This window comes from Siniperca chuatsi, linkage group LG7 (assembly GCF_020085105.1).
Source record: "Siniperca chuatsi isolate FFG_IHB_CAS linkage group LG7, ASM2008510v1, whole genome shotgun sequence".
In the NCBI taxonomy this organism is placed as follows: domain Eukaryota; kingdom Metazoa; phylum Chordata; class Actinopteri; order Centrarchiformes; family Sinipercidae; genus Siniperca; species Siniperca chuatsi.
The window spans coordinates 30,120,379-30,143,046 of NC_058048.1; the positions used below are offsets into that span (position 1 = coordinate 30,120,379).

The following is a 22,668-nucleotide window of genomic DNA, read 5'->3' on the forward strand; positions in this document are numbered from 1 at the left end:
TAGAAGTGCTAATCCTTCATCCTTTGGGACTCCCCAAGGATTCGCAAAATAAATCTGAGGGGTCATAAGATGGTTAATAGGATAGAAAAAGAGAGAAACATATTTCTGCTGCATAAATTTGTTTTTAAACATTATTTTTTCTCATTTTGGCTGTTTCTCTTGTGAATTAATAGACAATTTTACCTCAAAAGGCCTCTATAAATTTAAATAAAACAATCTGAGAAGGAAGGATCAGTCTTTGGTTGAAGTGGTCACAACCCGCTGACAAGGGGGTGCAAGGGCTTCCCAGTAGAACAAATCTTTACAAGTTTGGGAACCATTGGCGTAATCTATACAGAAAAGCTTACAATTTGAATTGCTAATGATTGAGAAACGCATGAAATATGGATTTTACATCTATAACTAAAACAAAATTATAGTAAACAGTAAACCTCAAATTTACAACAACAAAAATAAATAAAATCATAGCCTGTAAATTCACACAACCATCATCACTAACATGACTAAAATAGTGATCACAATAACAAACCTCTCTATGATTCTCTCCCAGACCGTTGATCTGATTCGTGATTTCAGCCCAGGTCTGTTTCTTGGTTTCAGCCGACACACCTTGGTTAAACTTCCCTACAGGGAGGATATATGATGAGAGACTTGGTTGGTGTGAGAAACATCAGTCCGGGTCATGTTTAACCATTGTGGTATTGTCAGTCCACACAGCTAATCTGGCTCATGCTCTCCCCCTGCTGGTAAAAAATCTTTACATGCAGTTTTGAGTGAAAACAGTACACAATCTACACGGAAACCCAAACTGCCATCTATTAATATTTATAGCTGATTTCCTGATGCCACAGCTGCACCTGACATCTGAATTTTAACCTACCAAAAGAAGCTTCAACCTAAGTTCACCAGCACCACCGACAGCAACCTTTCACACAACTTGGGTAGTGGGAGGAGCTACTTTTTTACGACAGCAACAACAAAGAGTTTTGAATTTGCTACTGCTATGATTCTCGCCCCTGCCTGGGTTATTCCCCAAAGCGACAGTGACAGAGGCTCATCGGTATTTTAGTATTTAGACCGTCCGCCATGCCAAATTGACTGACAAACAAAGATTCCTCAGAAACGAAGTTGAAATAACTGAAACTGGTGGTCATAACATAAACCTAAAGGATCGTTACATGGTCCAGGAGAGTCTCGTGTTTCTGTGTAAAGCAACATTGAAGATATCGTTTAAAGAAACCACTGAAACAGAATACACAATGGGAAAAACACTTCCAGACGTTTGGTATGCGACTCCCTCGGTTCGGTACGACCTGTGGCCCAAACAATTAGTCAAAATACTCGATTTATGTCGACTACTCGCACGTGCGGAACAGAAATTCTTCAGCGCGAGTTTTGGCAGTGCACCAGTTGTTGTCAGCTGTAGCATGCTAGTCGGCTTAGCCAGGTTAGTCAAGCTCATGTAGTGTCGCTGCCTCTGAATGGCGAACACAAAATGAGAGACCAGAGCTGGAGGATCCTCTCGCGACTTTTAGATCCTCTGTGTGGGAGCGTTACGGTTTCGCAGTACGTTACAGCGAAAACGGGCAACGATATGCGTCAAACTGTGTGCCGACATTGTTCAGCTGAAGTAGGGTATGTCTGTGGAAACACTGTCAACACAACATGTCACTTATGACGGCATCACCCAAATGTGTCGATTAGCGGAGCGAGACAAGAACAGACCGGAAGGCAAGTTGCCCCCCCTCCCGACAGACTCTCAGGATCCAGGACTAAGTGTTATGGGGACAGGGCCTTCTCTATCGCTGCTTTAATCCTATGGAATTCTCTTCCTCCTACCATCCGATTCTCCCCCATTATTGAGACTTTCAATAGTCACCTTAAAACACACTTTTACTCACTAGCCTTTAACTGTGCCTAACTTAACCAGCTCAGGTATTTCCCCTGAAGTCTCTGTAGGTCTGTGTTGTCACTATGGGCTCTGTGTGACCATGTGCCCAGTGTTTCCCATTAATTACCTAAACTGTGGCAGCCCGCCATAGTCTAATTTGTCCCACCACAGTTTCATAATGAACCGAAAATATTTTTACACTTATACTAAGCTGTCTGTATGTATGTGACTGTTTCTTAGTTTACCACGAATCTTAAAATATGGCAAATTCTTGTAAAGCTACTGCTGGATGAGACAACCAGCCCCTCCTCCCTCTACAAGTGTGATCACAGCAGCAGCAGAGGGAGGAGGACAGAGGACAGGAGGAAGGACTGATACTGACTCTGTATGCTTCATATTTTGATGTCAGGAATATTATTTATTCCACTGACATTTTAGATTTGTTTCCAGTGAGATATTATTGAGTGTATATAGTGACTTTGCTGTTGCTGCTCTAGAAACAATATTTAGTTATATTTAAAATAGAAATCAATTCTAATCCTGTTCTGAATTTATTCTTTTTTTTTCTTCTAAAAACCCAATTCTTTAGTAATGAAAAAGAACTGGTAAGAGTATTGATAAAGAATCGGGCAGATATGGATAAGATAAAGATACAATCCTAACGATAACCCCCCCACCCCACAGCTGGTTAGTGGATTCACCCTGACTTTGGGAGGATGAACATATCACAGTTCAGATCCTGTCACTATAAATTGTTTAACCAATATTATTTTTTTATGGCACACAGTTACTTCAGGACATCGTGCAGTTTCTCCAACTAATGTCTGAGTGTAATGTGAAAAACTACAACTTGTGGGTTTTTTTATTAAATATTGTAATAATAGTCTAAAATTATGTAAAATTCATAGTTTTTAGTCAAATAACAAAATTTTCTGGGGGGGGAGGACCCCCAAACCCACAATCACATGACCCCCCCACCGCAACCACACCATCTAAGCCCTCCAGAAAACTATAGGCAAAACCCTGAATATGTTTGAGATTAAATTGTTTGCTAGAGCACAAAGTTATTCATAGATCTAGCCTCTTAATTGTGCTCTCAAAGTGCACCAGACTGATGCATTTAACTTGAAAATGTACATAAATTTCTTACGGGGGAGCATGCCCCCAGACCTGAGTGCCTTAACTGTTACAGTAAGAATTATGGCCAACGAGCCACCGTTGAAAGTTTTATTTCCTATATTTTTTGTTTCCCTGCTGTACCGGATATGTACCGAACCATGACCCTAAAACCAAAGTACGTACCAGACCGTGAATTTTGCATACCGTTACACCCCTGGTGTTAGGCAATAAAACAATAACAATAAATATCTCCCTTTTTCCTCCAAGATGGATGATACTAAGCTTGATAACTTTTCAGTAAAGTATACTGTGGAATTACACCACTTTCTACAGGCTTTGGACAAGAAGCACCCCAAAGATCCAACCAAACTAAAGGAATAAAGACAATCTCCTTCCAAAAGCCAACACACACACACACACACACACACACACACACACAGTCCTTCCTACTCACTGAGGATGATGTATCTGTTCCTCTTCACCGCCTCCAGCAGCAGTTTGACCTCAGTGAAGGAGAACCTCGGTTTAGCTCTCAACCCTCCCTTTACTCCTCCCACCCTGAACTCTTCATCATCTTCACGCCACGAGGCCGACATGGCTCCACCTCGTCACCGCCTCCTCCTCTTCTTCTTCTTCTGATGGCCCAATGCAACAGAGTTTGGTGCCGAGTCCAATTTCACCACCCTCGAGGACTGACTGGTCCTGATCCACCTGGCAGTATAGACTAAAGACACCTGTCTGACTGCAAGAGGCCTGCAAAAGAGGAGAGAGACAGAGAGAAGGCAAAGGAGACAGGGAGGAAAGACAGACAGTGCAGATGGGAGAATGAGATAAAGAAGAACAGAGACCGAGCACAATGTGAAAAGATGAATTAAGTAACTCGAAGTAAACAGAAATAAGAGCTCTGTTTCTGAAAACGCACAATATACCAGACGCTGCACTCTAATGCAGACAAACGTATGAAGATGAAGCGGCATCATGAGCTTGGCACCGTTATTGCTTTACTGCTGTGCTTTTTACTGAGCAAGAGTTTCATAAGAATGTACTATTATTACATTTGCGTAACAGAAAAAGAAAAGTCAAATAAATTCAGACAGTACCACATCTACCCGTGATGACTCCTATACTCAGATACAGGTTTGTTGCCTGATATCTTTTCAGCTGAGTCACAGCTGTCCACTCATAGTCCAGGAGAAGCAGCGCCACACACTGCGCAGCCATGTCCCGAGAGTCTCGACATCTAATTCAAACAGTACAGCTGCTCATTTGAGCCAGTAGTTTTATAAGAATTGGTTTCCAAATGGTGAAGAAGCTTTAAAATCACACCACAATGGGGAAAGAACAACATGGCTGTAGTACAAAACCTACAAAGACCAACACAAATAGTGAGATTAGAAAATAATAAAAGAAATAGAAGAAAGGATACATATTTGAGCAATAAGCTTCTGTAGAGTTGGACTGGAGTTGTTTTCACGGGCGTAGACCAAGAACATTTTGTTTTTCTTCAGCTTTAGTCCCTACACTGCCCCCTTCTGGTTGGATTTTAGAATAAACAATTATTTGATGATGAGTTACACCCATGGATGAGAAATGTTTTGTTGTACTGTGATTAGGTGTCAATCTTTATCAAATGACCAAAATGTTTGTCATGAATCTGCTTTTTAAAGTAAAAAAATATATATTTCTTAAAAGCCCCTGTATATATATATATATCATTCTGTGACACATACCCTAAAATATTTATAAGAACAAACACCACACACCCCTCAACAGGCGAAAATACGTTAGACTAGTCAAGCTGCTCAAATTAATGCAGTTATATTCCCCCTTTCGCTTTTTTATTTGTTGTTGTTAACTATTCCATTAAAGTCTGGATTTACCACAATACGCCAGTATAGTGTTAATGTGTGTACTGTCGAAATGAATAAGATATTTATAGTTAATACATCAACGGTTGACAACTTTTCAATGTAAAATGACATAAATTAACATTGCGTTTTTTGCTCTGACCACGTGGCCCGTCTGAGCCAATCAGCTGCGATCTGCTTGTGTCTTTGTTGAGCTCGTGCCTGCCTATCCCCCTGCTGCCTCGTGCCTTTCGGTTCTCACAGGGAGCAGCCCACCGACTCCGCCATCTCTGTCCGCTACGTAGCGCCGAATCGCTGCTACGTTAAAACGACAAAACCTGATTTGACTGCGAATGTCGGTATTGATACGCGGACTCACCGTGGATGTAACACGCGCGTTTACAAAGCAGCGTGTTGTATTTTTGCGCCGGTCCGCTGCGTCAAGCACAGCTGCGCGACTATCGTTAGCCAACAGAGGACGAAATGTCTGCTAACGTTACGCTCTTTTTTTTTCGCATTGCAGCTTTACATGCTTTTTCTAACGTAAATCGCCACGGGTGCGGTCTTTTATCGAGAATTAATCGCGATGTGCAGTGTAAAAAGCTGAATGTATAGAAAATAATTACCAGGAAAAATGGCGTTGTTCTCTCCCTCCCCTCCTTCCTCCGTGGTTCTCCCGAAAGTTCGGAGTGACGAGAACAACGCCACTGCGCAGACTCCGCAGCGCGAGAGAATTTTTTTTCTCTCCCTTGAACGCGCAACATTTTCAGCCCGCTGCGCGCCCCCCAGCTCCCCAGATACAGTGTGCACCAATCAGTCCCATTTTCAAATGCATCAAGCACAAAATTCACGAATTCTGCACAATTATCACATATTTTTGGTAATTAATGAGAAAAACTGATGATTGAACCTCCTCACGATGACGAGAACTCCCCCCAGACAACCCTCCGCCCAGCCGTAACATAATTAGTCCAAAGCCATGCACGCCATATTTTTGTGCATTTTTTTATTCATATTGTCCATATTTTAGCATTTCATTACAACAAATACCAATGCACATGCTCTGTAGTTGCGTCACTTTGTCCTAATAGTTGTCTTAAACCTGCTGTGTGACAAACATGGAGACCTGTTTAGGGGAGCAAAGGTCATCAGCTTATTGTGCTAACATTTTACTAATAATAACCACACCTTTAAACAGACCAAAGGATCCAGCATTAGGGCCTACTGCACACAACAATGAAGACTGGCTGTTTGTGAACAATAATGATGCCTGGAGAGCCAACACATCCACAGCTGCTAATGAAACAACGTGAACCACAAAATTGTGTAATTGGCTGTTATGACAAACACAGGCACAAAAAAAAAGCACAAAATAATTGCATTTCATTTTCAACAAATGCCGTGATTCATATGGGTTTTGACAGTGTCAGCAAAAACCTTGATGAGATCAGAGATCAGAGATCAGATCCCCTTCAAATTACGGAATAAGATTAGAAAAAAACAACACCACCAATTCATCGTCATTTCACCACCATTTTATCAACATGGAGAAGAAAGAAGATGGAGAGGTCAAGAGGAGCAGGCTCCACGTGAGTCCGCTTGGTGTCGCCAGAGATCCTCCTCTGGGGACAAATACGTGTTTCCTTCTTCTGGGCAATACCCGGCTGCGCCTGCAGGGGGCGCCATCACGCACGAGTTTCACCCTCTAAGGAACATTTCAGACTGGAGAAGGGGGGGAGGGGTGTGTGTGTTATTCAATGATGTTTACATTTGGAAATAAACTGGTTGCTGATAGCTATGCATGTTTGTTTGTTCTCCTTTTTTTTTAGAAATTTGGACATATATTCTGCACACATTTCTTTGTTTTGTTTTTTTATTTAATTATCTGTCCGGTAGAAGAAACAGGCCACTTTCTTTGGCTTTAGAATACACGCCCCGGCCCTCAGAGCCGCTCTTCGCTGTGTTGTTCTCCACATGTTCAACTTGTGTGAAATTATTTCTTGATTTATATATTTGGTGTTGTCTGCTGCTGCTGGTAATGGTGCTGCTGCAGTGACCCAGTTTCCCCACAGGGATCATTAAAGCTTCCTATGATCTAATTCTGTTGAGTGACCGCAGAGGCCACCTTGAGGGGAAATACGGAGTGTAAAATGCAAAGTGACAAAGGCCTTGCTGTAAAATCCCCACAGAAAGAGAGTCATAATAATCCTATGACACATTTCAAAAGGGTTATGTCATATCAGTATCACAACAAAACTATGACTCCCTATGAGAATAAATAGGAATACTATAACACATACGAGATAATCAACATCTCATAGGTCACTATAACCTAACTACTGAAAATCCTGGACTCATAGTCCCTATAGGAATATCAGAAATAATATTACAGAAAGTTTTCATGATGACGACACTACTTAAAAAGTGACATATGTATAAAGCATAGAATAACAACAAGCATAGTAATTGCAAGTAGGAAGAATTAGTAGAAAAGAGTGAAATGGAAGAGCGCTCCTATCGTTTCATGAGGTTGTTGGCTTTCTGGTTGGCAGCGTCGATGCGGGACACGTTGAGGATAGCCTGCAGAGAGAGAAAGAGGAAACAGGAAATGTTAATAAGAGCCTGGTGGACAGAACCACTGGCGCTCTCTGTCTATCTTTCAAATTTGCTTTATTGCAATAGCTAATCAAATACAGTCTTCCCGAAGCAGGTTGTGCACTAAATCCGTTAGGATATTGCTCCATTGTATAGTATTAAAATATTAAAAACTCATTGAAAAATTCTTAATTAAAAAAATAAAAACTTGTTTTTTGCTGTTGGATTATTTATCTGTTCATGGGGGGGGAGATAAATAAATTGTATGCATCTCTTACCACATGCCCTGCACTAAAGCAGGGGTGTGCTGATTTCAGCTCTCTTTGTCCTTTATTTTTCAACGCATCATTGTGACACATTTACTCTCCTTATTAAAATCAAGCCACAACTAGAGGACATGGTTTAATTCCTTCTGTGGTGCTGAAACGATGGACCCTTGCAGTACTCTGAGCTGTCCGAATCAAAGCCTGAACTAAATGGCAGAAGCATCTACTGCTGTTGTCGGGTAAAAAAATTTTTAAAATCATTCAGGATGTCAACTTTCATCCATTTTTCTTGCAACTAGCTTTTATCATTTTCCTTCTCTCAAAACTCAGTTTGAAAAAGATCAGTCTGAAACTGAGAAATCCTGATACAGAGTTCACTTTGATCAGCTGAGAAAATCCATGGGTTCCTGTTGTTCCCACCAATGCCTCCGAGCGAGGCCTTCAGCAGCAGTAGCCCACTCACAGTCATTGCACTGTTAGTACTGATAGAGTTGTGCTGCGTCATGAAGCCACTACTGACCAGTTTTGATCAGTGATCAAATTATATAGTATAATAGATCAGAGTTAAGCGAAAACTGAATGCTTGTGAAAGCATAAAAATGTCACATTCAGTTCAAAAGAGCGTTCAAACGCAGGGCACATGGTACAGTAACGATCTGACGCAGAGCAAAGGAAGAACACTGACTAAATACACTCAGGTAGGGGAGACAACGAGACACAGGTGGAACCAATAAGGGCAAGCAAACTAATCACAAGCAGGAAGTAAAACTACACAAGACACATGAGGGAGAACTCTTACCAAAATAAAACAGGAAATAACAGAACACAAACCAAAAACCATGTCAAGGTTGCAGATTTGGAACATGCTAGGTTACCCTTCTGAAGTTACAAAGGCCCACGGTGGCATTTAATGACATTTGGTGACCTATTCTGTCACCCTGTAAAGGAGATTGTGCTATTTTTCAGATGGCGAATGTCCATGTAAGAGACAAAAACTAATGCTGCGTTTTATCACTGGCATCAGAGACCTAGACTGTAAATTGGGGCTAGGTGTGGATGTGAAAGTGAATGGTTGTCTGTGGTTTTAGTCCTGTGATAGACTGGCAACCTGTCCAGGTGTAGCATGCCAATGTGTACTAGGATATGCTCCAACCCCATATAACCCTGCACAGTATAAGCGGATGGATGGATTAAGCATGATTTCTTTCTGTTTTCTTATTGATTTTAGTTGATACAATGTCATACTGTGATTGGTGGTGTTTCTTTTCTGATTGGGTTTTATATTTGTTTGCAAAAACAAATGTTCCCCTAGTAGGTCAATTAAGACTTAAATTGAAAGAATTGGTCATATTTGGTGACATCCGATCATACTGTGACTTTAGTTTATATATTTGTTGGTGTTCTGTGACATACTGTGATGTTTGCTGATACCTCATGAAACTTCACGATGACACACACAGTGCTAAGCGTGTTAATGTGACAGCAGTACCTTGTCCTGTATGCGGTTGCACTGGACGTTCTGTATGTCTATCTCGTTGCCCATGTCCAGAGCCATACTCTTCAGATTCCCGATGATGCTGCCGACATGAGTCAGGTTCTCCTCCATCTCGTCCTCGCGGGCATCGTTAGTCACCCTGAGATTGAGCAGAATAAAGGTTGTGTGTGTGTGTTTGTGATAATGTCCTGTGTTTGGACAGTATGACTGATGACTGGTAGTATTACGTTACATTACACAGCTGCCTCTCCTAACACAACAGTCAACCAACCTATAAGAACACACCTCATTAAACTCTCCTATTACTCTCTCTCTCTCTACCTCCGTATGTATCCTCCACTCATGATCATTTGCTCCCTCTCATCGACGACTCGAGACGACGGCGGCTGATTGGACACAACGCCATCTTGACCGGAAGCTCTGCCCCAAACCGCCTTGTACGCCCCGCTCTCCTCAAAGGCCTTCAGTCTGAGAGAGAGAATGACCTTATGAAGGTGAGTTCAGCCTGTTAAATGAGATGCACAAGAGCCACACTGGTCCTACGGCTACAGTACAGCATTTGTTTTTATTTTATTGGAATACAGACTTTGTAGTTGTTTCTCAAATCTGCTCCCAGCAAAAGTGTCAGGAAGTGCGTACATGGTACCTTTCCAGTTTGGGTACAGCAGTGGTCCATTTATACAGTAGACATGACAAACATGTTGTAAGATGATATCTAAACAGCGGAAAATCCTTACAGCAGCAAAGCAAGCAGGCAACAAAAGAAAGCTAAAGCATCTAATGAACAAAGTATGAAAACTAGTGTTTGCGGCAAAATCTGTGTTTCTCAGTTTGCATATTATCCTTGTGCAATGTGCGCTGTCTAATGAACTGAAATATCATGATGGAAATGTGTTTTAATTCTCTGCTATTTCAACAGAAAATTAACTGGTGATCATCATATACTTACCTCAGAATAATGTGTAGCAGTCGAACAAACACACACACACACACACACACACACATACATACACCTCCACCTACTTATCACAGGAGCAGAGGCCACAGCACTTGCCCAAGTCAGTCAGGTTTTTCTCGGCCTCCTTCATATCAGAGTTGATCTGATCCAAGCCCTCCTCTATACGCTCCAACTGCTCTATGAGAGGAGAAGGAGCAGCGGGGGAGGGGGTAAGAGGAGGTGGAGGAGTAGGCAGGAGAAGAGGAAGAAAGGAAGAACAAAGGTGGACATGGAAAGGAAGGGGAAGGGCAGGAGGAAGAGGACAGTGAAAGTATAAGGGGAGGAAGAGGATGTGGCAGAGGTGAAGGAGGTAAAAAGGATGACGGGAGCAGCAGGGAAAGAGGTAAGCAGAGCAGGAGAAAGCACAATAGGAAGAATGGAGGAAGAGGATGGTGAAGGAGAGCAGAGGAGGAAGGCAAAACAAAATCCAAAAAAGAAAACAATCACCAACTATTTCCCTGAAAGCCCCACAGCTGAACTGACAAACCAGCCACCAGCAACTGAACACAAGACGTCCAAAACTAAACACTGAAAAAATTCACTCACAAATCATAAATGACATCACTCTGCACAAACTATCACGCTGCTAAACTGGCGCAAACATGGCCATACGGGGCCAAGCTGTGGCAAATTGTGCATTGATATGCCGGCTGTTGCACTCTGGCCTCAATGCCCAGTTCCATTATGGTTTCTTGCTCAGGTTTTGGTTGAATTGGAATGGGGTGGGGTATAATGTTTATGGAAGATTGTTCCTGAGGAAGGTAAATGATGGGAAGGTGAGGTTGCAGAATGATATCTCCAGTATTTGCAATAGCTGAGATATAAGTTAGATAGAATTGTAAAAATGCCTACGGGTGCATTTAAAGAGTGGTGCCCAAAAAAAAAAAAAAAAAAAAAGATATTCTGAACTGGGTTTGACTTGTTCCAGAAACTATATGACAATGATGAAAATAGCCATAATCTGCTATTTCCAAAGAAGAGATATTTACATGACTTTGTTCCCCTTCTGTACTGTATTCAGCGCTAAAAATATAGAGTTAACCAATCTTGCTTCTAGTTTGTTAAAATAATAATGGTTACATTGAAGTAGCTATCGAGTGTGTTTGCGCATATATTTGCATATATGTTTATGTATTTATTTACTTATCATTGCTTTTTTATTGTGCTTATGAACAAGTGTTACTTTATTTCTTTTTTGTTTTTCACATGTGTAACTATGTCTATATACGTCCTCAAAAGGGTCATGGTGGAATATAGAAAAATCTAAACAAAGTAATGCAGAAATGACAGAGCACAACATTTTGGCAAAAGATGGTTTAGCGAGTAACTTAAGCCCTCAATGATCAGATTAACAGCAATGATAGATGGGACGCATTAACGCGGCATAAACTATCCGTCATCTGACGGTCTTAGTTCAACCACTCTGATGGCAAGAGTTAATGTTTTGTTGACTGACAGCTTTTTTTTTAAAACTTGGTATTATCCAAATAATAATAATCATTCTGTCAGTGTTGGTGCTGATTGTAGAAATTCCAACCCTTTTCCATGTGGATGAGCTGGCATGGAAAATTGTTGGCTGGATGAATGGAAATGGATGGATGGAGGAGTGAATTCCATAAATAGTGGCGGGACCAAAAGCCAATAAACACCTTATTTTAAGCTCATTTAATGGAACTGGGCACCAGTATGGGTTTCTTAGGCCACCAGTTGGGTGAAGGTGCAGATCCCGGAAACCAGACCTACTTCCTGATTGGCCAGATACACAGACCACAGCATTGGGCCATATCTGTCAGATTCTTCTCTGCCTCTTTCATGTCCCTGTTGATGGAGTCCATGCCTTCCTCAATACGCTCCAACTGCTCTGTTTGGAACAGGAGTTTTATGGCGTTGTAACAACAGTAGAGACGGACAATATGCAACAGATGGTTTCAACCGACTGATCTGATTGGTCAAGGGCATGGTCAGACCGACATGTACAGACCATGCTGACAATCCCCATTAATCAAAGCTCATGCCAAATCTGAAATGTCCTTGAGTGGGTCTCAAACCCATCTTCAATCGTAGTGTTCACAAGTTTCACACAACAGCTACCAGTGCATGTGAACTAACTGAAAGGAATTATAATATTTTTGTATAAATATTATATTAACAACATCCTTGTTAAACCACTACTGAAACACACCAAATGTGTAAAGAGGACAGCTTTGAAGTTGTTGGACAGCATGGCAGTTTGTCCTGCTTCCTGTCTTTGTGCTAAACTGGGTTAAACACATCACAGAACGACTGTAACTCTATTGAACTCGTAGGGATGAAAGTAACATTGATCCCTTCATCTATGTCTTAGTAAGTTCAGGCACATATCCTAAAATATTGAAGAAATACTAAAATATTAGAGCACAACTCCCTACCTTGGAAAACAGACCTTTCTATTTCACAGTTGAAAACATTACAGAACAAGGCTAAAAAGGAGAATTTAAAGAGCGATCAAACAGAACTGATTACCTCCTTGTTCATCCAGCATAACCAAAGCTCTGATCCCAGCATCTTTACTCTGGAGGAAGGAGCACATAAAACCACATAAATGCAGAATACTCATTACTAATAGCATGCTGTTAGATGCATGATTTCCCAATTCTATGAAAATCAGCTATACCAGATAGATAATATATGATCGTCATGTGGTGATGCAGTTGCGATGAGAGACCATTTTAAAAACTCGTCATCTGGTCGTCTCAAGCATCCAGTAAGAAACAGTAAGAGTTCCTGCGCACTTCTACATTAACACATGACAAAACTAATACTAACAAGGCGATCAGTGTTATAGATTGTCTATCTGCAGCAAGTTCAAGTTGATCTTTATGGAAATAAACTGAAACCAATAGCTACCTGGATGACAGACAATATAAATACTTTTTTTATGCTTTGGAAAAAGGTAAAATAGGACATTTTTAACTTTGGGCTTACAGTAACTGATTAAGCTGCTGTACATGTATGTCAGACTGTTGAACCAGTATGTAGACTTTTCCAGCTGTCTCACCCCTCTGCCTCTGTGCTCTAGTCTCTGCTCTCACCCACTTTTGTTTTCAATACGTCAAAGCCCACAGTCACTTTCCAGCAGCTTAAAGTTAATCACATCCCAGCATCCGCCTTGTTTAAAGTCATTTGGTGAGACATCTTTGGGTATTTCCTCTTGTGGAAACAACAGTGGAAAGACAGAAGGCTAATGTAAAGATGATGACGCAAACGTGATAATGAGGATGAGCTTCATGATGAGGTTTGTTCTCTCTGACTCTTCATTTCTTATTAATTGGTGTAAGGTTCACTAGATCTCTGGCTATATACATACATACATATACAGTATATATATGTATATGTATGTATATATGCATGTGGGTGTATGTGTGTGTATGTACCTCCTCAACCAGATGCATCATCCGCCTTGTGCTCTCCAGGGACTGAAAGACACAAAAATTGAGCACTTCAATATATGTTCAAATTCATAACGATAAATAAGTTACTTGAATACATTTATTTTTTATTACTAGTTTGAATTACTACTTTTATTTAAATGACTAGTTTCAATCAGTGCAAATTGTGAGGCTCTATCATGGTTGCCACAGTGAAACTGTGTAACTATAAATGGGTAATGCTTGATTTTAACTGGTCTGTAAATTCATCATAATTTATTAGGAAGTTTCCTGACAACAACTGTAAGGAAACAAACAAATTGTACATTTCCAATAAATAAATTCCAGTAAATTCTATATAGTGTAACCAAGAGAGTTTTTTTGTCAGTGCACAGCAGGTCAGCTGAACATGGATGTGCAGTTCGGTTCAAATTCAGCAATTATTTCAAGTAAATTAAGGAAATCAACAATCATCAAGCTTTTTAAACTGGACACAACAAACTAATACCGTCTTTCATCGTGTCTTTCCCCCAAAATACTAAGGTTTCAGCTGAGTAATGCACAAAAGGTTTATACATCTAAAGTCTTTTCTCGTTTATGTGACTGCCAATGTGAAGAGGCATGTAATTTATATGTATAAAGTCAAAAATATACAGATTGGACCTTTACCCGCTGTTAACTGCCCTGAACCTTTAGAAAGTCAACACACTGTACTGTCGGTCACACACGGAAATTCTCTCTCCCAGTCTTTCCACCCATTGCTGTATGTATGTGTGTGTGTGTGTGTATTGTGTAAATATCATGTCAATCCCTGGGGACTTCCTCACCGAGGGGATGATGAGGTGACAAATGGCTTTGACCTGCAGTAGCCTCTAAACCCCATGGTGTGTGTGTGTGTGTGTGTGTGTGTGTGTGTGTTTAGCACCGCCCCACACCGAGTGCATGAGCTCATCCGTGCCTGATGTTTCTCTGCAGATTGTTGCACTGGGAGACCAGTTGTCTCTATGGCAACCACGTAAACCAGGTGTCCTTAAAGGGAGACTCCCCTCAGGCAGAGCACTGTCCTCTGTAGCTCACAAGAGGTTGTGACACACCAGTAACACTATTGCGTGTGTTGTTCGACATTCTGTGTATGTTGTGTAGTTTCTGTCCCTCTTCTTATTTTGACTCTCTTGTTTGGGCTGACACGTTGTTATAATCCCCATAAGGTTTCTTTGCCTGGCGTAGCTGCTGCTCCCTGAAGAAACGGTAATGAAAGGATGATGTGTGTTGCACACTACAACTGTCCTCATGATGAATAAATCTGCTTTGGTGCTGTTGATGTCTTGTTAGTGGTAAGTAGGTAACCTATGAGATTTTACACGTTCCTCAGCAGCTCCAAAGGTGCGTTGGAAGAGGGAACATCTTATGTATGGATTATTTAGATTTTTTGTATTAAACTTATTTTTATGGCCTGTTTTTTTTTTTTTTAGCTGGAGCCTCTCCAAACTGTCTTTTATTAACCTGAATACACATTGGCTTTCCTTTTAAAAGAAGTATAAAACCTGAGACAGGCCAACGTAATTAAGATTAAAGCCACGTTAAGACATTTGTTCTCGTACCATGTCTCCATTATTTTATTTATAGCCAGGACATGTTGAGCCTAACGAGTGTTAGGGTGAAATCTTTCATTGTTAGCTATACATGTTCATGTACATGTACATGATATTGTTGCTGGGCACTATTAATGTCAACATATGTTGATCTCTGATGCTAACTGTGGCTAACTTTAGCTGAAAAAATGCAGACTAATTAGAAACTGAAGAATTAAACCTGTTGTCTTCTAAAGACCTCAAACAATTAATTGAATAATTAATTTAGTCATTGAACAAAAAAATTATTTAGGATTTATTTTGATTGTTGGAACAGTAGAAAGACTAACAAAGATGATTTTGGTGAGTTTTATTTTGTTTTTGTCCAGTTTGAATGAAGTGTGTTTTACGATGATCTGCAAGGTAAAATCATTATTTTTCTCAATGGAGTCTGGTGGACCATAGCGCTCATTTGTTTTGGTCTGAGATGCTAGTGCTAGTGTGACATTTAGTGGCAGTGAATGTTGCATACAGCTCCTTTAAAGTAAATTACCCAGGAAAAACACAAAATATTCTCTGATTACAACTTCTCCAAATTACAGATTTACAGCTTTTCTCTTTCTAATACCATTGCAAACTGAATAATTTTGGGTTTTGTACTGCTGGTTGAACAAAAAAGATATTTTTAGGGGTCACCTTAGGCTCTGGGAACTTGTAATGTGCACTTTTTATTTGATTTGTGACATTTGGTGTATACTAAGTGATTATTCAAATATTCAAAAACATAATTTACAGATTACTTAATAATGAAAATAATCTTTAGTTGAGCCCTTGTCTTCCATATTCTACTGTGTAGAAAACACTACATTATGCATTGAGAGCAGACTTTGCTTACACATGTCACTGAGGATAGTGGATATTATCCTTACGCTCAATGTTGATTGTCTGAGAGCTGTAGAAGCTGAAACATAAACACACCTCTAACCTAAAACTTTTAGCTATAGTATGAAAAGTTTGGAAAACAGGCCTAGCCAACAACGTTTTGGCCAATGCCATCTCAAGAAGCCCGCCTAAAGCTACAGGATACACTGGTTTGGTTTGGCACTTATAATTACTTAACTGTAATTTGAAGGGCTTGCTGAGGGAAAAAACAGAGCTCCATAATGACCATACTCACATGCTGAACCTGAAAACTCAATTAGAAGGGCCCAAATTTGCAGAGCGGTCATGTACACCCATCCTGAATCTCACTAGCTCTTTATTTAATGAGGAAGTCTAAGAGATTAAAAAGCCATCATTCAAGTCTGGTAGCAGGAAGCCAACAAATCAGACAACTAGGCTTAGATGATGATGGCAAGGAGAAGTACTGTATTTTAGATTTGAACTGATCAGCTCTGATTGGTTAAAAGCGTATCTAATTGCCTGCAGACTACTTAAAACTCTGCCCATTTAAGATTTCTTGAACCAATGGAAATGCACATTCGGTCTCGCCAATGAGTGAAATGACATGTGTGGCTTTGCGAGGCGACTTTGGCCAAACACTTAAGCTGAAGAAGCAGAGTCTATTACAAAGTCAGTGTTTATCTGACACTACCTTTACTATTCCAATGGGGTAAAACCAGCTCACAAGTGGGTTTTTAAGCAGTTACTTCCAGCTATGAATATACTTGGAGGGAAGTCATCTAGACCTTCTAGAAAAAATCCATTACTTACCTCATCTGTGACCTGATTGGCTCTCCTCTGCAGCTCCTCCTGCTCTGTCAAGATGGGCAGGTCTGACGCCATGTTGGCCGTCCGTCCGTGTGTGTATGTGTGTGTGTGTGTGTGTGTGTTCAGTCCCAGGTGACCAGATTAGGCTGCAGCATCAGGTGGTTTTGGCACCTGGAGAGCAGAGTGACACCATCATTATTTATAATGACTGACAATAGAATCGGCCAGAGAGACGAGCTGACAGACAGACAAAGTTCTCATCTTCGTAAAAACAGTTCATTTCAATTCCATTTACTTTACTTCATCAGGATAATCCACTCAATACTGATTTCCAGGGAGTCCTGGGTATGTACATTAAAAACAAACAATAAAACACTGAGGCAGTCGGTACAGTCTGTTGATCAGGTGTACTAGAGTCCAGATTTGAGTCTCCATTTGAAAGCTGTAGACTAGTTTGTTCCTGTGTAACTGATTCTAGATAGTGGCACCATAATACAGCCGGCTGCTCTTGAACGCAGCATTCCTTGCTACAGGGATTTCATTACCATTATCAAACAGGTTTCTACCAGATTTACCAACCTGCAAGTATAGAAATTTGTGCAATACACTGACAACTTGACTATAACAGGGAGATTTTCAAACTCTGACTTTGTGGTCTGTGCAAGGTTAGAGAGATCATGTACAGTTATTTCTCATGTTTTATTTTCTTGTGATTAACAACAAACTGTATTCAATGTTCAATACATTACATTAAAATGTAAGTCAAGTTCATTAAATAGTTATCTTGTGTTTCATCATGATTGCAAAATAATAACATCTTCTATGTTGAAATCATCGAATAAATACAACAGAAGAAAACAAGCTTGAAATGTGCGATCACAAAACAATTTGTGACTCATAGATGACTCCCTAAAAATGTTTCGGGAGCTGGTTCTTTTTAATTATCCAGGACAAATTTATGACTGAAATGCTGCATTAGTGAATTCCAGCTTTTCCAGTCCGTCTACAGCCACACTACAACAAGCTGGTTCAGCTTTTTGTTTACAGTTTGGTTGATAAAGAGTTATTAACAACTACAGAACCTACACTGTATACACTATATACATCTTTCCTCTCTCTTAAAATTACACTCTCCTCTCTAATCAGATGATCAGACGACCACACACTGTCAGTGTCCAACCAGGTGTTGGGTCCTCACAATATAATTAAAACAATCCCTCTCCCTCCTGTAGCTCGTCCACACACACGCTTTTCTTTTCAGACATTATGTTATCAGGCTGGAGCATCATAATCAGGCCTGAGCACTAATCACCACCTGCTGGAATAAAAAAGAGGAAGGAGGGGCAACAGAGAAGGAGAGAAAAGAAGAAAGACTCTTGATGTTCTTTGGTGCAAACTGGAATCACACAAAACAGAGAAGGTACTGTAACTAAATAATGTACTGATTATATCTGCCTTAAACTGATGAATCCTTTAGTCTATAAAATGTACAAAGTAATGAAACATGTCCGTCTCAGTTACCACATAATGATATGACAGCAAATTATTACATTTTTAAAGCTGTAACCAGCAAATGTTTGGTATTTTTCTGGCTGACTGACATAAACAATGAATCAGTTATAAAAGACAGAAATCAGTTTGACTAATCACTTAAACACAAATTGTTTAAGCACTAATGAAGACGGACTTTCCTTCGGCCCAAAAACAGTCAAGCGCGTTTGAGACAGTACGCATGCGTCCACTTGTACTCCAGTACAGTGATCTCTGCTTGTGTTTATGTAGAGACAGCAATTTCATTAAGTTACACAATTCCAAGTGTAATAAACCAGTTTACTTGAATGTTTTTAATAATCGGGCAGTGTGCCATGTTTGCTTTGTAAAAACTACATCCAAATTGACATTCAACCTTTTGCAGATTTTAGCTTCTGCAGCTTTGCATGCTTGTGAACAATATGCTGTCAAAATATGGAGCAGAAAATCCAAATTTGGGCAAAAGCAGCGAAATTAGGCAGTAAGCAATCAGGACTGATTGTGATCAGACAACAGTCAAAATCAAAAATGTTTCTCTTTAAGCATCAAAGTCCTGCCACGCTTCCTGGTTACCGCACAAGGTAAACAGGAGAATAACAAATAATTAATCTACAAGCAAAAATATGCCATCTCTAGATCCTGCTCTGTGGAGGAAATTCACTCCAACATTTGCACTTTAGATGGTTCTGAAATCAAAGCGTGTCCTCCTGCAAGTACCTCGGGATATTTATTGATGAAAAGCTGTCTTTCAAAATGCATGATCGATGAGCTAAAACATTACGCATAAAACTCGGGTTCTTTTTTAGGAATAGGAATGATTTTCCATTGAAAATAGAAAGCTGTTGGTGCAGTCTACCTTCCTGTGACACTCTCTAATACGCACGCTGCCTCTATCACCTTGAAACATCTTGATACTGTTTATCTTTCGGAACATCGTTTTATTACCGGTGATCATTTTACAACTCATCAGCTTCATCAGGCAGTGGGTTTGGCCGTCCCTTGCTGCTAGGACAACGCAGCATTCGCTCCTGTATGTTTATAAAGCAATATTCAAAATCTACCTAGTTATCTGACATCCCTCATTACCTGGAGCTCAGATCTCAGGATTGGCTGATTCCCGAGGTCCCTCAATTCAAGACCGAAATGGGAAAAAGTGCTTTTAATTATTGTGCACCTAGAGCTTGGAATAAGTTTCAAGAGACCACTAAGTTGAATGCCCTAGTCTTCTTGGGCAAATTAAGATTTGTAATTTTGATGTTGAGGACTGTGATTGTTCTAAATAGTGATACGACTACGTCTTTTAACTTGTATGTGTTATTACTGTTTTATGGGTTAGGGTTAGTTTTAAAAAAACTATGTATGATATGCCTATTGCTGTTTAATGTTTTTATTGTATTATATTTTAAATTACTAAAATGAGACCTCGGTCTTAATGGGTTTTCCCTGGCTAAATACACATGCTGTATTTCATAGGCCAACGCAGTGCATTACCGGATGATTTCAACTTTATGAATGGTTTTTCTCCTTTTTATCACAGTCAAAGTTTTCCTGGAACCAGCCTCTCGTGGCAGTGACAGGCACTGCAGCTGAAGACAGTTAAAGCCCTCCACACATCAGCATGAGCCGTTGTTTTTCTATAGAGAGAGCAAAGACGCCGAACCTCAGGCAGTTCAATCAGATTCACTTGTTTGTACCTGACCGATGAGATGACAGCTGTATTTGACAGACACCTGAAGAAGTTCTAAAAGTGTACACCACATTAAAATCACACCACCGTCTTTTGCAGGAAGACTTCAGCAGTCAGACAGAGCTAACAGGTTTGTGAATGAGCAGATAGTAAACAAGCTGGTGCACATTGGGACGTAGCCTCTCCACACTCTGCGCTCCATCTTACAGCTGCCCCAGCTCGTACTGCTGATCATGTGTCCAGAGCCTTAAGCACCTCAACGCTGGGCTGTTGGCTTGAGTAAGCTCCAAGTCAGAGCTTCAAAATGTCCCTTTAGACAATTATGATGACATCACAGATGCTATGTCCATTTTCTCTACAGTCTATGGGTGCTGACATCCAAATACAGGGTACTTTTACTGCATATTTACACTATAATATCTTCATTTTGTTTAGAGGGAAGTATTGTTGTTTATTTCACATTTTCAAATGTGCAAATACTGAATTTAATGAAGATAATAGATGATGATCGATGATGAATCAGTTGGTATTGCTCTTTAAAAAGCCATCAGTCGAACCAGCTTACTCTTTACTCTTTCACACACACACACACACACACACACACACACAGTACATACACATGTAACTGAAAGAAGATCTGTCCATCTGCTGTTGAGCACACACACTACTCTTACTGTTTACATTGAGAGAAGATGCAGAGAAACATACAAACTCTCACTTTTAAACAATGATATTTTATAATTAATGTATGCTGATTGGTAATTTAGCTGGTCTTATATTCAGTTTGCCTTTACTTAGCATAATATCCGCAGGGTTTACACTACAGGCTACCTCCATACTTATATGGAATTAACAATTTAATGTTAGTTTAGTTAAAAAAAGTTCTCTCTTTTATCGCCTGTTTAAATCATTCATTCATTCATTAAACTATATTTCAACACTTCGCTGCTTCTTTCTAATTCCACTTCACAATTAAACACGTAACTACAAGGACTGTTTTATATCAAACTTGCATTTAGTTGAGTTAAGTGAACTGAAACGCAAGCAGGCGGATAGTTAGCCTGCTTATCTTCATTGGTGTATTTCTTTTATGTGAATAAAGCCCTCTCACCTTTCACCGGCTCTTCTTTACAGTCTCTTTGCGCTTTTGTCCAGGTTTTCCGCATTAAACCATCCGCAGCCTGCGGCAGAAACCTGCTGTGTCCCTCCTCAGCATCTCTGTTTCCCCTCTGTCCTCTGCACCGCCCCTCTGCCCCGCAGCGGCCCCGCCCCTCACCAAACGCACCCCAGTGCCAATAACACTGAAACTAAAAGTTCCTATAACAATATCAAAGTGATAATATTGAATTGTGAAGTTCATATCAGATTTAAAATCCCATGTTAACCATGAAAATACAATGTTCCTTTCTTTTACGAGTAATATTAAAATACAATGCAATAATATCCAGGTCGCAATATAAACCCAACACTAAATACCATTTACACTATTGGTCTGAAATCTGATATAAATATATTAAGATATAACGGAAGATGTAAAAAAGGTCTGCTCTCACGTAAATTTCATATTCATTTATACTAAATTATTATTTTTCGTGGTTATATGTATATGAAGAAGAAATTGCTGACCATGAACTGAACCTGGTTTTATTTATCATGACCTAAACCAGTGGCTACCAACCTTTTTCGGCTGGTGGCCCCTTAAAACAAAGGGATGTCGACTGATTTGACCAGTTCAACTAAAGAAGTGTTTTTTTTTTCCTTCTTGTTTTTCATTATTAAATGTTGAGAGGCCTCAAGAGACAAAATGACCTGTAGTATTCCCAGGATAAAAAGCACATTTGAGAAAAATATGAAATTTTTTTAAGTAGCATGGTTTATCTTGTGACCCTTTGTGGGTCTTCCTGACCCCCAGGTTGGGAGCTATGGACCTAAACCATGACCTTAACACATTAAGAAGAACAGGTTAAGGTGGTTTTCACTGGTAGACTGCCCCATTTAGGGATTAAATGGGCAGTTAACAGATCTGAACCTGACCTTAATCTTCATTACATACACTCACCGCCAGTGGTGGAGGAAGTAGTAAAAGTACTAATATCAGACTGTGAAATGACTCCATTACAAGTAAAAGTCCTGCATTGAAAATGTATGTAAGAATTATCTTATGAAATACCTCAAACTACATTGGTATCACTACAAACTCAACATGCAGTCTCAATCTCATGAGCCGCAGTTAAACACATTTTTTAAATTCATATCCTCCTTGTAAAAATGCTTCCGACATTTACGGTGTAAATCCAATACGCATACTAAAGCTGGAACACACTGTCATCGTGATGTCAGCTTAAAAGGACAAGAAATAAAACCAGTCAGTGATATATTTAGACGTTTTCTGTCTCTTATTCTCTTGTCTAATGCAGAAGTGACCCAGACTATAATTTTGTAATTTATGAAAGCTTTTCCATTTTTCCCCCCCCAACCACTTGCTGCCTGGAAGCTCTTTTCAGAAGTTTCCTTTATTGTTTGGAATAAACAGAAAAAGTACCAGGCAGTCAG

At 40.0% G+C, this 22,668-nt stretch overlaps 2 protein-coding genes across 5 annotated transcripts in view; both read right to left on the reverse strand.

The window, feature by feature from the left end:
* The window catches only part of zgc:113149 (uncharacterized protein LOC541363 homolog), an 11,430-nt gene extending 5,788 nt beyond the window's left edge, over positions 1-5,642 (reverse strand). The window contains exons 1-3 of one of the 3 annotated variants that reach the window (XM_044203938.1): positions 5,484-5,642; positions 3,465-3,763; positions 530-624 (exon numbers count right to left, since the gene is read on the reverse strand). In XM_044203938.1, the coding sequence (XP_044059873.1) occupies positions 530-624; positions 3,465-3,606 (237 nt within the window). In that variant the 5' untranslated portion in view covers positions 3,607-3,763; positions 5,484-5,642. Of the gene's footprint in view, positions 1-529; positions 625-3,464; positions 3,764-4,110; positions 4,365-5,483 lie in introns of those variants that run through there. The other 2 variants (XM_044203939.1, XM_044203940.1) reach the window with 2 other exon arrangements.
* Positions 5,643-5,846: 204 nt separating this feature from the next.
* On the reverse strand, positions 5,847-21,357 carry zgc:101731 (SNARE_SNAP25N and SNARE_SNAP23C domain-containing protein). 2 transcript variants are annotated; one of them, XM_044203943.1, is made up of 8 exons: positions 21,227-21,357; positions 16,902-17,069; positions 13,624-13,665; positions 12,713-12,761; positions 10,237-10,348; positions 9,535-9,681; positions 9,208-9,352; positions 5,847-7,437 (listed from the first exon to the last, which is right to left on the reverse strand). In XM_044203943.1, the coding sequence occupies exons 2-8, from the start codon at positions 16,971-16,973 to the stop codon at positions 7,372-7,374; spliced, it is 633 nt and encodes a 210-aa protein (XP_044059878.1). In that variant the 5' UTR covers positions 16,974-17,069; positions 21,227-21,357; the 3' UTR covers positions 5,847-7,371. The 2 variants fall into 2 exon arrangements, with proteins under 2 accessions (XP_044059878.1, XP_044059877.1); XM_044203942.1 differs by lacking the exon at positions 10,237-10,348 and adding an exon at positions 11,954-12,071.
* Between the last annotated feature and the right edge of the window lie 1,311 nt (positions 21,358-22,668).